At 38.5% G+C, this 16792-nt stretch overlaps 1 protein-coding gene across 1 annotated transcript; it reads left to right on the top strand.

Annotated features, from left to right (window-relative positions):
• The first annotated feature begins 52 nt into the window (after window positions 1-52).
• Window positions 53-15907, top strand: LOC141397990 (cell division cycle and apoptosis regulator protein 1-like). The gene is made up of 11 exons (XM_073975067.1): window positions 53-1318; window positions 1743-2246; window positions 6843-7407; window positions 8088-8193; window positions 8277-8527; window positions 10427-10609; window positions 10691-11304; window positions 11369-11547; window positions 14256-14494; window positions 14558-14655; window positions 14722-15907. Exons 1-11 carry the CDS (start codon window positions 261-263, stop codon window positions 15614-15616), a joined length of 4692 nt encoding a protein of 1563 aa, XP_073831168.1. The 5' UTR covers window positions 53-260; the 3' UTR covers window positions 15617-15907.
• Window positions 15908-16792: the final 885 nt, after the last annotated feature.

Genomic DNA, 16792 nt, shown 5'->3' with positions numbered 1-16792 from the left:
ACCAAGAAATTTAATATACTGCCAAGCCACTTCACAACACATGTATGACTGCAGAGTTGTATTTTACAGAGTTGCACTGACAAAGCCGTAATGACTCTTCCCTGAAAATTGGCATCACTTTTCTGTCTCTCTGCAAAAAGTCGGCATTTCGGCTGCTGGGTCAAATATTAATTAATTATTTTTTTCATCAGATAGAGAAGTGTTTGCGAATATTTTATTTTAACAAAAAGTAAAGAAGTGAAAAAAGAACAAAACACAACATGTCGTTTGGTGGCCAATCGAATGCTTGGCAGCGCAATATGATGCAAGGCCATCCGCAATCAAATTCATTTCAACAGTATGGTTTTCAGAACAATATGGCTTCTCAATTTCATGGAGGAGGTGGAGGCGGCGGTGGTGGCGGAAATATGTACCCTAATTCAGGTGATGGTGGCGTCGGCGGTGGTTCCGTACAATATCCCATACGTACTGGGTTAAATCCGGTTGCCTTTCAAGGGAGTGGCGTTGGTGGTGGCGGTGGTATGCAGCAGCAAAATCGCCATTACAATTCTATTGGAACAGTGACCAAGATCAATAATGATTGTGGTTTGGTCAATAATGAGGTATTCTTTTACCGTAATGTGTGCAAAGGTCCGGAACCCAAGTTGGGGGATCGTGTCATTTTTGAGGCCTCTTATTCGACTAGTGGCCAATTTAAATGGAATGCTACCCAAATTCAATTGATGCCTTCCAAGCCACAAATGATGAATCAAATGGATGCAAATTATGGTAGTCCTGGGCCAATGTCAAATGATTATGCTCGTGGTGGTGGTGGGCCAATGCAAAGACATCCATCACCGAAACGGGCTCCACTCTCACCGATTAGACATGAACGTGAACGTCGTGGTGAAAGAGGAGGTGATAGACATCGTCGTTCATGGGATAGGGAAGATGATGAACACGAATGGAAAAGAAGACGTGAAGAAAGAGAACGTAGCCGTGAGCGTAACACATCTCTGAATCGCGGTGGAGGAGGTGGTGCCGGGGCTGCCAGAGAAAGGGAACGAGAGCGTGAGCGTGATTCAAGACGTAATGAACGAGAACGTGAAAGAGATCCGCATCGTGAACGAGAACGCGACCGTGAAAGGTCGGACAGAGCAGAAAGGCCTGAAAGAGGTGAAAGGCTAGAAAGGGAACGTGAGCGTGACCGGGAAAGGGAGAAGGAACGTGAAAAGGGCCGTGACGCTGCAGAGAAGAATCAAAGTCTGGTACCCAAAGGTGGCAGAAATCGTGCTATTCGCCGCTATATGATCCAGATTCCAAAACATCTATTGGCACTGTAAGTAATTGAGATATTTTAAAATTTTTTAAATTAAATTTTCTAGGACTTGGAGTGACTTTTTTCTAAAGACCATACATATAAGTTGGTTATGGGACAGGTGTCATTGTTTGACACTTGACATAACCTCAATCACCTTCAACAAAAGAATGGATGATGGAGTCTGCTGCTATGTGCACTTTAAAATTGCCATTTAAAAGCTTTAAAATGCCATATTGAGATTCTTATCGTTTTCCAACTTTTTTGTTTATACCAGTCAACTAAAAATAAGTCATGCGCGTAAATAAATCCGGTATACTTGCAATCATAATTTTGCGGTTTGCTACCTATCAGTGTTTTTTTTTTTTAATTTTAATGCAATGTAATTATAAGCAATTATTGTATATTAATTTGTCAATCTTTTTTGATTTTCTCTTCCATTTAGCAAACATGCCGACATTCAAGCTCTGCGAAATCGCTATTCATCACTATATATACCATCAGACTTTTTCCATGCCAATATTAAATGGACCGATACATTCACCCCTGATAATCCATTCTCTTTGCGACGACCCTGTCAATTCCATTTAATGGATAAAAATGCTGAATCTCCTTTCGATCAAAGGGTGGATGAATTGGAACCAGACGATGCTGACTATGTATATTCAGCTAAAGTTATGTTGCTATCATTGCCGCCAATTGCTGAAATCTATAGGAAATGTTTTGAGAATAACGAAGAAGATTTGGATCACCAACCAATACATCTGTCACGTATTGCTAACTTTTTGGTTGGTTTGAAGGGTTCTAAGGAACCAATGGCTATCGGTGGACCCTGGTCACCATCATTAGATGGTGAAAATCCTGACACTGATCCATCTGTATTGATACGTACCGCAATACGTACATGCAAAGCTTTGACTAATATTGATTTATCCAATTGTACACAATGGTATGTATGAGTAATAACTTGAAAACAAAAACTTGGGTTAATTATGAAATTTATGAATGAATTTGGAATGATATGATTTTGATAATTTTTATGTACATATATAGATATAGTTATGATCAATAGAAATGTGGAAATTTTCCACCAATGTAGGGCAACGACTTAAAAAGAATAAGAGAAAAAAGTTTAACACGTTTCTTGGGAAAAGTCGAAATTTTTTTAAGAGGCAAAACATTTTCTTATTGAAATCGAGAAAATTCTATTCAAAATTCACAACTTTTTACTTATGTATATGTACTTGTAATTATTGATCTTTTAGTGATTTTAACATCATTTCTATTTTAAGGGTTAGGATTTCCTAAAAAATTCAAATGAAAAATCTTTAAATCGGCACAAAGGATGCCTTAGTCATGATTTGTTCACTATATTTAACATATAAAGACCATAAGGTCCTGTATACAATTATATTACTATGGGCCTTCAAAGTTTCGAAAATACCCATGATTACTTTTCATATTTTTAAAGCTGATCATGACAGTGACACCCATTATTGTAAAGTCCTGGAAGTCTTAATGCTACACATTCAAACTTGTAATTGACTTGATTTTTTATTAATTTCAACATCAATTCAATTTTGAGGTTAGTTTTGCAAAAAAAAAAAAAAAAAAAACGAATAAAACATCTCAAGATCAGCACAAGTGGAGCGCTTAGTCATGTTTTGTGCACGGACCCGGAACCTGTTGACATATTTACCAGGCCATGATTATTTCTGATAATTTTAGGGCTGATCATGGCAATATGGGTATCATTGTAAAGCCCTGGATTCCAACTATTAAATTTTCTGGTTGTTGTTGTTGTAACAATGTTTTTGTTATGTTTATTAGTTCGTTCCTCTGTTCAATCTGGCTCTGGGTCTATCTCTAGTTCCAGAAAAGTGGCTGCTTCGGTGGGATGTAGCCACAGATCCACTGGAGTTAGATGGGTAGGTTTGGCGGGGCAGTTAAAAAGGTGTTGTGTGTCGTGCGGGCCCATGCCGCATACTGGGCATATGTCCTGCACGGCGCGATCGATTTCCGCCCAATACGAATTTAGGCGACTGCAATATCCCGAGCGTAGTTGAGCCAAAACTACTCTAGTTTGTCATGGCAGCTGCGCTCCTCAGCTGCGATAGATGGAGGATGCACTCCGGGTACTTAATTCACACTATAATTGCTTAAGGCCTTGGCAACTGCGTCCGTGTGAATGCTATTCAATCCTGCTTGATATGCTTGTTGATCTAGGGTTTCTCTCCTGTATCGTTGGACCTCTCTCTCTAGAGCATGGATATCCTTCCTGATCTCCCCGAATGGGCCGGGCCTACCCACAAGATGGTGATTGGGATGGCTCACACGATAACATCCAAGCAGGTACTGCAACGAAAGCATCTCATTGTGTTGCTTTACAGGTAGAATTTTTGCCTCCTCATGTAGATGGTCCACTGAAGATTTGAGGAGGCACCCTGCCCCTGTTCTCAGGGCGGCATTCTGGCAAGTTTGAATCTTTTTCCAGTTCGAATCACACAATCTCGGGGACCAGACTGGAGCCGCATAGCTTACCACAGACCGGCCTATCGCGTTATATGTGGTCAACAAGGTGCACCCCAAGTGCTGCCGGCCAGGGACTTGAGGACCTTGTTCCTACTTTTCATTTTGTCGCAGATAGCTGTGGCGTGTGCGAACGAAGTGAATGTAGTGTCGCATGTGACCCCTACAATTTTAGGGCAGTTTGTGGACGGAATTCTGCTACCGTCGACCACGACATTCAACTCACGTCCAAACTGCGCTGTCCATGTGGTGAACAGAGTGGCTGTAGATTTTGTGGCGGAAATCTGCATATTCCTCGAATGGAAAAAGGTGGTAAGATCGGTTAAATAGTTGTTCAGTCTCTCACAGATGTCACCCAATTTGACACCTTTTTATTTCCATTCATGATTACCCTGTATCTGCGCTAAAAATTTTAATCCGAACCGAGAGGTGCCGCTAAACAACTTAATTGTAATAAAGTAAGGCATTTCTGGAAATGTCAAGACCCATATCTCGGGAAGTATGGACTTCCCCTCGAAGATGAATGCATCGTTGTGATCAAGGATTACTTACGCTGAAAATTTCAAAACGATCCAAGAGTTACCCATAAACAACGCAATGGTGTTAAAGTAAGACATTTCGGAAATGTCGAGACCCATATCTCAGGAAATCTAGAATTCCCGCAGGAAAAAATTTTAATTTTTAAAAGGTGATTTTGCCGAGAGATTTACATTGCTAATGGTTATTTATAATGGTTATATCGCCTTAGTCGAATATATAAAATGAAAAAACTCATGGGTACTTGCGGAAATTTGAAGGCCCATATGTCGGGAAGTATGGACTACTGCAGAAAGAAAATCATATCTTGGTACCCAGGACCTCAAGTTGTATCTGTGGTAAAATATACAATTTTGTGCGTCCGGACATCAAAACTGGACTTTTTCCTAAATGGACTAAATGTTGATTTGTTGCTTTTTTATTTGTATACCCTCAATCTTTAGGCTAACGAAGGTATTACCCCCTATTTTTGTAACTATTTTTTGTTCGTTCGTCTATATTCGTAATAATTTAGGCATCCATAGCTCAGCCGCCAGATGACATACGGACCTAATTTTTCGTAGACGCGTTCCATTTATGGTAAAGAAATCGTCTTTTAAAAATCAGAGCTCTACATTTGCGCTGAGGCGAGTAAATCGATCTACAAAATTTGACAATTCGTGTGAGAAGAATAAAAACTTTTACAAAAACTGGGGGTATGTCCCTTGATAAGATACGAATATGGCTAATCGATCACAACACTTCTCGGATCATCATACATTGTTTTGCAGCAGCTTGTGCTCTAAAGCCCTGTCCGCTCCAACTCAAATGACTGACGAGCACGAAAACTTAAGAATTGAGATTACGATTTGACCGAAATATTGCACATCGTAAAATTTATTCCAAACGTACATCAAGAGTTCCAAGAAGGTCTATATTGGAAAACATCTTCGGGTACCTACCTCCCCCCCACAAAAGTTCAAGATTTTTTGTTAAAGTGAAGTTTAAGGGCTGTTTAAGGATGGTTTGCAAATTTTTACGGAGAGTACCTCTTGTGGTTCAGCTTACAGCGATATAATGTTTATGCTGACCAAGTCCATGCTTCCTGGCATAATGATACAAAAGCTCTAACAAATCTAACTAAAGTGCCTGATGGCCCCAATAACAATCGAAAGGAGTGATTGACACTGATCTAATCTTTGCGTATCGTAATATTTCTTTCACACTTAAATCATGTTCGAATATGGATTATATCCGTCCACTCCTTCGCATACCTCCCACACAAAATTTCAAAATTTTTCACAAATGTGCAGTTTGGGGTCAACACTAGAATTGTTTTGAATTTTTTACAGCAAGTATTCCTCGCCGCTCATATTACCACAGTATAGTTTTTATCGGAGGTAAGTCCATGCTGACTGAGAAAAAAAATACCCTAAAGCTGTAAAATTCAATAAATTTTCAATTCTATTCAATTTTCCGCAATTCATTCATTTCATTGATGTTGCGAGAATAAGGTTAGTTTATCATATTTTTGAGGTTATGTGACCTATTCTCGATTTCAATAGAAATTTCGACTTGTACATACATTTCCCAAAGAAAAGAAAAATTCTATAAAATTGAAATAATTTTTCAATTTCTATTGGAAGTTAGTTGTAGTTATTTTCTAAGTGTTTATTTATAATTTATTTTGTTGTTTAAAACATATTTTTTCTCTGTTTGTTTCTTGAACCGAAATAATGAAACTTCACTTCTTTTTCCAGCTAAATTATGTTAAGCACTTGTACAAAGTACAAAAAAAAAACAAGAAAATTCATTTTAAATAATTTATGCTAATTATTTTTCCTATAAACAATTTACAAAACTACAGAATTATGCCTAGAGTTGTGCCACATTCCTTATGATTTTTTTCTTTCTTTTTCCATGTTTGTTTACGCGACAAATTTGTACCAAAACTCTATATAAAAAAATCCAATATAAACCAAAATCAAAACAAATACGAAACCATAAAAATCAACAACCACGACGACTTTTCCACAAAAATCACAACCTGCGTTGTATGTGTGCGTGCGTGTGTGGGACATCGGCGGTGCCGGCTTGATGTTTTTGGGGACTTGGAATGGTGGATGGCTTGAAACTGGAACATCAAAACATACTTTTTTACCTACCTATAATTGGTCCGTCTCCGAATGCTGCTGCTGACATGGTGGTGGTTTCATCAACATGTGGACCTTGTTTTTGGACATCATCTCCTCATGGCTTTTCCCGACATCATCAATGATTTCGTTTCATTTCCTTGATTCAATTACTCGTTGTTATTCTTCCAATCTACTATGACGATAATCCAATGTGCTCTGGTTTGGTGGCCCGCCCGGAATGGTGTTGCTTGCGCGCATAATGGTGTTTATGGTCAACGTTGTTTCTTTTGCTCTACAACTTCATTTTGACAAAATCTGCAAAACAAATCTTTGGACCGGCTGCCTCAACTTGTTGTTGCGATTAGGTATCGTTTTATGGAACTCTACTATCATCGTTCCGAGTATAAGAACATGGAGAAAGGTGGACCGCCTCGTGTCGAGACTGTTGTTATATTCTTGCCTGATGTTCACTCGTGTATGCCTTCAGTAGCTGAATACAACACCATGTGCGGCCTTTATAAGGCCACTGCTGAAAAAATCATTTCTCGTCGTGCTGCTGCTGCTAATAAGGCCATTGCTGCAGCTCCAACTAATTCCGATGAAAATAACCAATCGTCAAGTAATCAAGCTGATGAAAGCAATGCCGAGGCCAACGATGAAAACAATGAAGCTGGCGGCGATGCTGATGAAAATATGGATGGTGATGATGCTGGCGACGCAGATGCTGCTGAAGGTGCTGATGAAAGCAACGTTGATGAGGAGGGCAATGATGAAAATGCCAACGAATCAGCCACAGCGGATATGGATAATTCAGGTGTCGACGACGCTGATGTAGGAGATGATACTCAACAGGACAACAACGACGACGATGCTGGTGATGATAGCATGGGCCAAACTGAGGACCATGCTGCTGATGCTGCTGACGAAAATGTAACTTAACCAAGATGGTGATGATATTGATAACGAAAATGTCTCAATTGAATTGAAACACTAGCATAAGTTTTTGTTACATTTTACTTTCATTTTCTAGCCTATAAGAGACCGACCCTCAGAACTATATTTTTTATCTTTTCACAAGTCCTCAACTCAACGCTGATGTAGTCTTTTGTGGACTTTAGGGACAAAAACTCTCAGTTCAGTCTCAAATTCAACGCTTTAAGATGATGTCCGTTTATTTCCTCTGTAAATGATAAAAGAAATCAAATTATGTTTTCAAAAGAAACTCCATTCTTTACTACTTTTCTTCAAAACTTTTCATACTGCCGCCTATATAAATAACTTATTTCCCCCTTCTATCCCGCCCATCTTACATTATTATTTAAATTTATTTAAATACTTCAGCTTGAAAAGCTCCTATTCACTAAAATTTTTTTTTCTCAATATGGAAATTAGAAGTTTATGTTTTTTGTCTTTATTTATATTTTTCTCAAAGAACGGCAGTGTAGCTAAATTTCAAACCAATTTTTGTTATTGTTGTTCTTGTTGGTTTGAAAAAAATGTGTCGTTTTTTATTGTTTATAGTGAAAAACAGAACTACTTCATGTTGTTTGTTTTTTGGGTTTCCAAGACTGGTTTTGTTAATACGATGTCTCTGTGCGTGTGTTTTACAGGAGGATCCAACACCAGAGCCAACCCATTATTCGTTGCTGGATTTGAAAAATATGAAGGTTCAGGAAATACGTGATGAACTTTTGGCTCGCGATTTGTCGGATAAAGGTAAGGAAGGCAGTGGGGGAGGGAATTTATTGAACAGTTTAAAATCTCCTAATCCTTTTTTTACCTTTTTTGTCCTTTTATAGGTGTCCGCAATGTTGTCATGGCCCGTTTGGCCAAGGCTTTGAACATTGAAAAGAAGGAAGAACTCAAGGCCAAGAATCGTGAAAAATTCCAAAAATTACAACAACAAAAGGGTAAAAAATCATCAACCACCACCGCTGATGCTGAAAAGGATGCTAAAGATGATAGCAAAACGGATTGGGCCGATGCCATTGATTTTGAAATGAGTGACATTGTCATATTGGATGAATATGATGCAAGCAAAAATCAGGAGGTAAGTCAAAGTATATGATTGGAAATTTATTTACACAACAAATGATTGTTAAAATGATCAGTTTATGGCCTGTGATAGTTCCTCATAAAATTTACTTAAAAAACTCAAGTTGTTTGGTCCTACATCTTCTTTAAGATCATTAAAACTGATTTCACCGCTTTCTGCGGCATAGCTGGTGTTGTGAAAGGTGGTCATCTCCCACACAAGTCTTGGGTAATTTCTTCAGTATTCTGTGCAATTCCACAGAGGGAGTGTGGTCTTTATTTAGGTTAGCTTTAAGGATTCGCATGCACCAAACAGTGACCACTTCACTCGGAGCTTTGGTCCATTGTGTTCATGCTATATGAATTGAATGATAATGATAAGATTCCATGGTTATTACTTGTGGAATTGAGAGTGAGACGAAGTTGACATTGGTTTCAGTAATTCAGAATTGATTTGACAAAAATATTAAATGTTCCACAATTCTTTCATTTCTTTGATGTCGCGAGAGTGAAGTTAGATTAGACTAACTATAGAGTTCGGCTAGTGGAATGGAAAAGATATTAGAAAAACCATGTCCGGTACATATTTACGTTGAATCATTCTTTCACCTTAGTTAAACACAATTCAACATTTTTTGAGGATGAGGACAAAGGTCGTTGCTCTCAAGGTTCCATCTAGTTAATTTATCAATTTGTTTTGGGTTATCATCCCACATGGGACATCAGCAACTTGTACGGACGCCATTTAGCTACATCCCCAAAGAGAATCAACGTTCTTATCCGCTTCCAATCTGATCCACCTGCTCTGCGGGGAGGATGGCTTTAAGATGATCCTAGGCCAGCAATTTGTGAACTTGATCGTCACCGAAGCGTGCGATACATAAGGATGGACCGACTATGGCAGTGTCACCCTATTTGCAGTTGGCTGGACTTAGTATACTGGAGTCTTTGAAGAGGTAGACGACCCTTAAATATTACGTCAGTTCGCGTTTGCTCCTGTAAGAGATGGTTTCTCTCTCTCTCTCTCTCTCTCTCTGCCCCTCAACTCAACTGAAAGGCTTAGATGAAAATGCCTTGCAAACTTATTGGATGAGACAATCGAAGACTCCCTTTTAAGGGCGACACCTTCTCACGTAGGTTCTTTTTCCTCGTTAGAGACAAAGTTTCAGACATAGTTTCTTCAACAATACACATAGCCGCACTCTCCATCTATAAATCAATACCCACCATACACCTCATCGAATCACAGTAACATCATCATCATCACCACAACACACACACTTCAATAGTCAGGATGATCACAATGGACCACAAGGTCTCCGAGTGGAGTGGCTGCCAGCACGGCAGTTACGCATCCTAAACCTAACCTAACCTAGTTTCAGCGGAACAACAGGTTTTCCGCACTCGACTAAGGTTTTTTTTTGTAAATTTTTGTTCAATGGGAAGATTTGGGAGGCATAATATCAGACCCATCCGTTTTTTCGTGGCTGTATCGCTCTAGAACCTTGGATTTGTTTGGTTTAACTGAGGTTTGGAAGTGCCCGACCTAATAGAACAGTCCAGTTGTTAAATTGGACTACAGGGGTATCAATAGATTTACTCAGATGTCTTCGGGATGTTCTCTTGTTCGAACATAAGTAATATCAAACTATAGTTAATAGAGTCGATTACGGGATTTAGTCCCGTCTACAACTACCTCCGCAGTGCCTCATGAGCTAAAGCTAAAATTTCCATCTCTTGGTTTGACAGTCCTACATAAAATTCACTTCAAAATCTAAGTTTTTGCCCAATAGTCACCCAAAAATTCCTTAGTCTGGTAGTTTCTTTGTATTCCTTTATAACATTTACTTGAAAAAAGCTCTTCTTTATCTGATATACTAATGAAATAACTTAAATCCATTTTTTTTTTCTTTAGGATAAGGAAATGTCTGAAAGAGAAAAGGCTAAACTAATGCGCCGCTATACTCTTCCCTCAACACCGCAAATTGTGGTACATCCCAACAAACTCGCCAAGGGAGGCAGTTTTGATTGTGCCCTAATGTCGCTACAAGTTTTAATGGATTATCATCATGCCGATACCAAAGAGCGGATCTTTGAGGTGAGTTTGCATTAATTTTTGTAAAAAAAATCTTAGTTACAAAAAATAAATTTTATTTCCCCTGATCCCCCCATTCTCTAGTTATCATTATTTGCCGAACTCTTTAATGAAATGTTAATGCGTGACTTTGCCTTTAACATTTACAAAGAGGTACACATTTACAATAGTAAAGAACACAGCTCGGAAGAGAATGCTGAAGCTGGTGGTGCTGCTGGTGAAGAAGGTAAAACAGAAGGTGAAGCAAAGCCGGAAACAACAAACAACAAAACCGAAGAAAAATCCAATAAAGAAAGTGAAAAGTCTGACGATTCCAAGTCACGTAAACGTCGCACAAGCACCGGTAATGCTCAAGATTCTGAAAAATCAGATAAACCACCACCAAAACGTCGTATGAGTACCATTGATGGTAGAGAGATACAAGCAGCTGCCGCTGCAGATGATGCAAAGAAAACTCAACGAGGTGAAACTCGGGATGCCGAAGATAGCAAACCATCGTCTACTGATGGCAACACGAAAGTTGTGGTTGCTAAACCCCATTTACTTTTATCATTCCTTTTCTTCGATTCCACACACTGTGGTTATATTTTTGAACGTGATTTAGAAGATCTATTTATGGTGGTCGGTTTGAATCTTTCACGTTCACAAATTAAGAAGGTTCTGGCGAAAATTGGCCATCGCTCAATGGTTCATTATCGGTAAGTTGTTATTGGGTGATGGAATGATTTCAATTTTATTTATTTGTCATTTTTCTTTTTCTAGTAAACTTACGCATAAAAAGGAGGCTGCTGATGCCTTGGCCAAAATTGAAGATGCTGATGATTTGGCTCTGGAAGAACTCAAAGATCTTGCTTCGGGCAATAATAAATATGAATTTGTCTTTGGTGAAACGCATGTCAACAATGTGGCAACACCAATTGACGCTGATGGAAATAGTGAATGTAAGTTTGAAGGGAATTGTAAGATCGTTAAATGGTCTTTAGTATGGGGTAGATATTTGCAAAGACTTTTATTATAAGAAGGCATTTGGAAACAAAGCTGCAAAGTTTCTTTGTATCCTTCGAAGACAGATATCTGTTCCACAATTTGGAAAATACTTTTTAAGATATTTTATCTGTTAAAGGTCTTATGGGAGAAAATAGATCTTCTGTCTATTGAATACCCATTGGCAAGACCTTATATATAGAAATAAGTCTTTTTGGTAAGGTTATCTCTCCATAGAAGATTTTTGAGACATATTTCTGTCTGTAGAAGAATGTTTTTTTTGTCCGCAAATTACCTTTTGAAAATATGTTCAGCCTTTTGAAGATCCTTTATAAATGTTATTTTCTCTTTAGATTATATTTTCATTAAGTTTTTGCCTATAGATTACTTTTGGACCGGCCTTCTGTAATTAGAAGACCTTTTGCGAGTCCGAACGGCGTGCCCTAAGACACCACTTGTAGAGAAGTTTTACAAGGCTGAAATACTCAGGAAATGTCGCCAGCATCACTGAGGGGTATTTTGCCACCGTTGAAAATTTGATGTTGCCTGGCCTGGGAATCGAACCCACGACCTTTAGCGTGCAAGGCGGGTGTGCATACCATTGCACCACGGTGGAGCCCATCGAATACCTTTCGGAAAGAACTATTGTCCTTAGAAGACCTTTTGGAAAGGTCTTCTATCTTTAGAATGCCTTTGGAAAAGTTTTCTGTTTTTAAAATATCTTTTGGAAAGGTTCTCTCTCTCTCTTTAGAAGACTTTCTGGAAAGGTAATCTGTCTATAGAATAGCCTTCGGAAATGTCTTTTGTGTTTAGAAGACTTTCTAGAAATATCTTCTGTCTAGCGAATACATTTTGAAAGGTCATTTGAAAAGTCCTTCTGTCTACAGAAAACCTTTAGGAAAGGTCTTCTGTCTATATAATACCTTTTGGTAAGTCTTCTGTCTTTAAAAGTCTTCCTGGAAAGTTCTTCTTTGGAAAGGTCCTCCGTCTATAGAATATTTTTTGGAAATTCCTTATATCCATAGAATGTCTTTCGTAAATGTCTTCTGTCCTTAGAAGATCTTCTGGAATGGTCTTCTGCCCTTAAAAGATTTTTTGGAAAGGTCTTCTGTCTTTAGAAGACTTTCTGGAACTGTTCTCTGTCTATAAAATGGCGTTTGGAAAGATATTCTCTCTTTAGAAGATCATTTGGAGAGGTTTTCTCTCTTTAGAATACATTTTAGAAAGGTCTTCTGTCTTTAAAAGACTTTCCGGAAAGGTCTTCTCTTAATAGAAAAACCTTTTGGATAGATCTCCTCTCTATAAAATACCTTTTGTTAAGGTATCCTCTCTATAAAATAGCTTTTGTTAAGGTCTTCTGCCTTTAAAAGACTTTTTAAAAAGTTCTTCTGCCTAAAGAATATCTTTTCGTAAGATTTTCTGTCTATAGACTACCTTTTGGAAAGGTTCTCTCTCTTTAGAAGACTTTCTGGAAAGGTAATCTGCTATAGAATACCTTTTGAAAAGGTCTTCTGTCTATAAAATAGCCTTCGGAAATGTCTTTTGTGTTTAGAAGACTTTCTAGAAAGATCTTCTGCCTTTTCAGACATTCTGAAAATATCTTCTGTCTATAAAATATCATTTGAAAAGTTCTTCTGCCTACAGAAAACTTTTAGGAAGGGTCTTCTGTCTGTATAATGCCTTTTGGTAAAGTCTTCTGTCGTCAAAAGTCTTCCTGGAAAGTTCTTCTTTGGAAAGGTCTTCTAGAATATTTTCCTCGTCTATAGAATATTTTTTGCAAATTTCTTTTATCCATAGAATGTCTTTCGTAAATGTCTTCTGTTCTTAGAAGACCTTCTGGAATGGTCTTCTGCCCTTAAACGATTTTTTGGAAAGGTCTTCTGTCTTTAGAAGACTTTCTGGAACTGTTCTCTGTCTATAAAATGGCGTTTGGAAAGATATTCTCTCTTTAGAAGACCATTTGGAGAGGTTTTCTCTCTTTAGAATACATTTTAGAAAGGTCTTCTGTCTTTAAAAGACTTTCCGGAAAGGTCTTCTCTTAATAGAAAAACCTTTTGGATAGATCTCCTTTCTATAAAATAGCTTTTGTTAATGTCTTCTGCCTTTAAAAGACTTTTTAAAAAGTTCTTCTGCCTAAAGAATATCTTTTCGAAAGATTTTCTGTCTATAGACTACCTTTTGGGAAGGTCTTCTGCCTTTAGAACACTTTCTGGAATGGTCTTCTGTCTATGAATATCGTATTCTCTCTTTAGAAGACATTTTAAAGAGGTATTCTCTCTTCTTCTGGAAGTCTTCTATGTATAGAATACCTTTTGGAAAGGTCTTCTGTCGTTAGATCTAATGGAAAAGGTCTTCTGTATATAGAATAATTTTTGAAAAAGTATTCTGTCTATATAAAACCTTTTGGAAAGGTCTTATTTCTATAAAACAGTCTTGCAGAGGTCTTTTGGCTTTAAAGGACATTCCAGAACATGTTCTCTCTTACCTTTTGGAAAGTGTCTTTTGTGTAGAATAATTTTGTGTATAGAATAAATATTGAAAAAGTCTTCATTTTTATCCGCCCCTTTTAAAAGGGCTCGTTCTGTAGAAGACCATTTGGTGGAAAGAGTTTCCGTCTCGAGAAGATGTCCTGTATAACATCAATTATTTCTTTTTCTTCCTTCAGCCGATTTGGTTCATTATAATGGTGCCGTTATACACCTCGGCAAACTGATGGAACAAATTAAACGCACCGAAAAGGAATTGTCCGACATGGAAAAACTTTACAATGATCTCGTGAAGGAGCATAGCGATTTGCAAAGGGAACAGAGCAAGGCAAAAACTAAAATTAAAAATTTATCCGAAGATAGAAAGAGTTTGAAAAGGAAATTGACGCAAACCAATCAGGAGCTCTACACTTTGACTGTAAGTAGTAAAACAATTTTTACAACACAACGAGCTTAACCTAACATTTCCCCGCACTTGTAGCGTAAATATCGGGATCAAAACTCAACATTGTTGTATATCTATACACGCGTGGAACCTTACTTCTCCAAGGACAAAGAGGAGGAAAAGGACAAAGAAAGGTAATTGGAAATGGGGGTTGGTTTTGTGAGGGCTCTTTTTTAAATCTGTTTATGTATCTCCTGTAGCTCCCACAAAGACAAGGATGACAAGAAAAAGGATGAAAAAGATGCCGAAAAGGATAAACACAAGGACAAACATACAGATAAGGATCATTCAAAGGAAAAATCCAAGGATTCTGAAAAGGATAAATCCAAGTCGGAAAAAGAAAAGGAATCCAAATCGGACAAAGAAAAGGAATGTAAATCGGAGAAAGAATCCAAACCAGACAATGAATTCAAATCGGATAAAGAAAAAGAATCCAAATCGGATAAAGAAAAAGAATCCAAATCGGAATCCAAATCTGTAAAAGCAGAAAAAGAAGAACACATGGAAACAGAAACTAATGAAGAAGCAACAATTAAAAAAGAGACAGAAAAATCTCCAGCCAAAAAAGAAGCTGACGAAAAACAATCGCCACCCACACCGAAAAAGGAAACCGAAAAACCAAAAGAAGAAAAGAAAGAGAAAACGCCGGTAAAAGAAGAAACAGTAGAAAAAATAAAGGAAGAAGAAGCTTCGAAACCAGCAGAAGAGCAAAAGAAAGAGACTAGTGCGGCAACCAAACCCGCCACAAAACCTGCACAAACAGTCAGCACAAATGGCGGGGCAAAGGCAACACCAAGCAAACCAGCGACGGCTGCGGCCAAGGCCACTCCAGCCAAACCAGCAGCAGCTGCTAAGAATGCACCTGCCGCCAAGGCAACACCAGCAAAAACTGTGGCCAACAAACCTGCTGGTACTCCAGCCAAACCTGCCGGCACTCCAGCCAAAACAGCTGCCGCCAAAACATCAGCAGCCACACCAGCTAAACCAGCTGGTGGCGCAGTCAAAGCTACTCCCAGCAAAGCAAACCCTAATGTTAAGAAACCAGCAGGAACTGCAGCAAACAAAAAACCAAACACTGACAATTCTCAGAAGTAAATGGAACATATTTGCAATTCAAACACACACATGTAACACTAAATGGATTTCGCTAAGAAATTTGAAAACAATTTGTAGAATTTTAGAGAATTTTATTGATGACACACAATTTTTCCCCCATTTATTATTTCCATTTAATGTGTACTACTATTTTTTTTTCTCTTGGTGTAAAGAATGAATAAAAAATTAATACTAGACTACAGAACAGAAAACATGTTTGAACAACTTTATTATATAAAATAAATATATATGATAATAAAGATAATCCAACCACCTAAATAAATAAAACAAGGAACAAGCGTTTATTTTCATTCAGGAGAGACTGCCTTTGGCCGGAGTGAATTTTGCAAACAAATTTCGATTCGATATTCGTCTATTTGAAAAGGTGTTCTAAAGATAAGAAATTTTTTCTCCTTTTGGAAGGTCTTTTGTCTATCGACAGTTGTGTCTCAGACAAGTGCCATAAAGAGACAAAATAGCTTTTTTGTAGAATGCTCTTCTCCCTTCGATTACTCTTTGGACTATTGAAGTCCTTCTGAAAGGTTTTCTATAAATAGAGGACCGTCTAAAGAAGACCGTTTATGGCAGTGCCGCTCCATACAGAGGCGTTAGGGTCATCTGTTGTGAAAATAGGGAATCTCTGGATTTCCTCACTTCCACGATAGAGGGTCTTGGCGAACTCTGGGAGGGATGTCAATTGGCAGTCGTTGGGGTCAACGAGGTCCCTTTCAGAAGAGTGTTGTCAGCTTGGGTGCCACCTCCACCTGTGGATCCCGCGCGCATACTGACCATACTCGGCAGACAAAACCCCAATCTCCGGACCAGCACATGGAATCTGGTCAGCCACAATCCGGAAAATGGAGGTGTTGCCATCATGGTGTCAATAGACACTCAGGGGCAAGAGTACTTAAGGACTCGTGAGGGCAAACTACACTTTGGTCTAGGATGGATCAGATTCCGCCTAGGACGAAAGTAGTGGAGGAACGGAGGCAGCAGCCGCTTCGCATAATGCAGATTAATCTGCATCACTGCAAAGCAGCTGCTGCTGAACTTCTTCTAGCCCTCAAGAAGTCTGAAGTTGACATCGTCTTAATCCAGGAGCCTTATTTATACAAGAATAAGGTTGCTGGGTTACGATAGCAACTACACCACCTTCGCCACATCCAACGGGGACAA

This window comes from Musca autumnalis, unplaced genomic scaffold (assembly GCF_047663935.1).
Source record: "Musca autumnalis isolate F117 unplaced genomic scaffold, ASM4766393v1 scaffold_3, whole genome shotgun sequence".
In the NCBI taxonomy this organism is placed as follows: Eukaryota; Metazoa; Arthropoda; class Insecta; order Diptera; family Muscidae; genus Musca; species Musca autumnalis.
The sequence above is the reverse complement of the archived record's forward strand: the minus strand, read 5'-3'. Positions and strand labels throughout refer to the sequence as shown.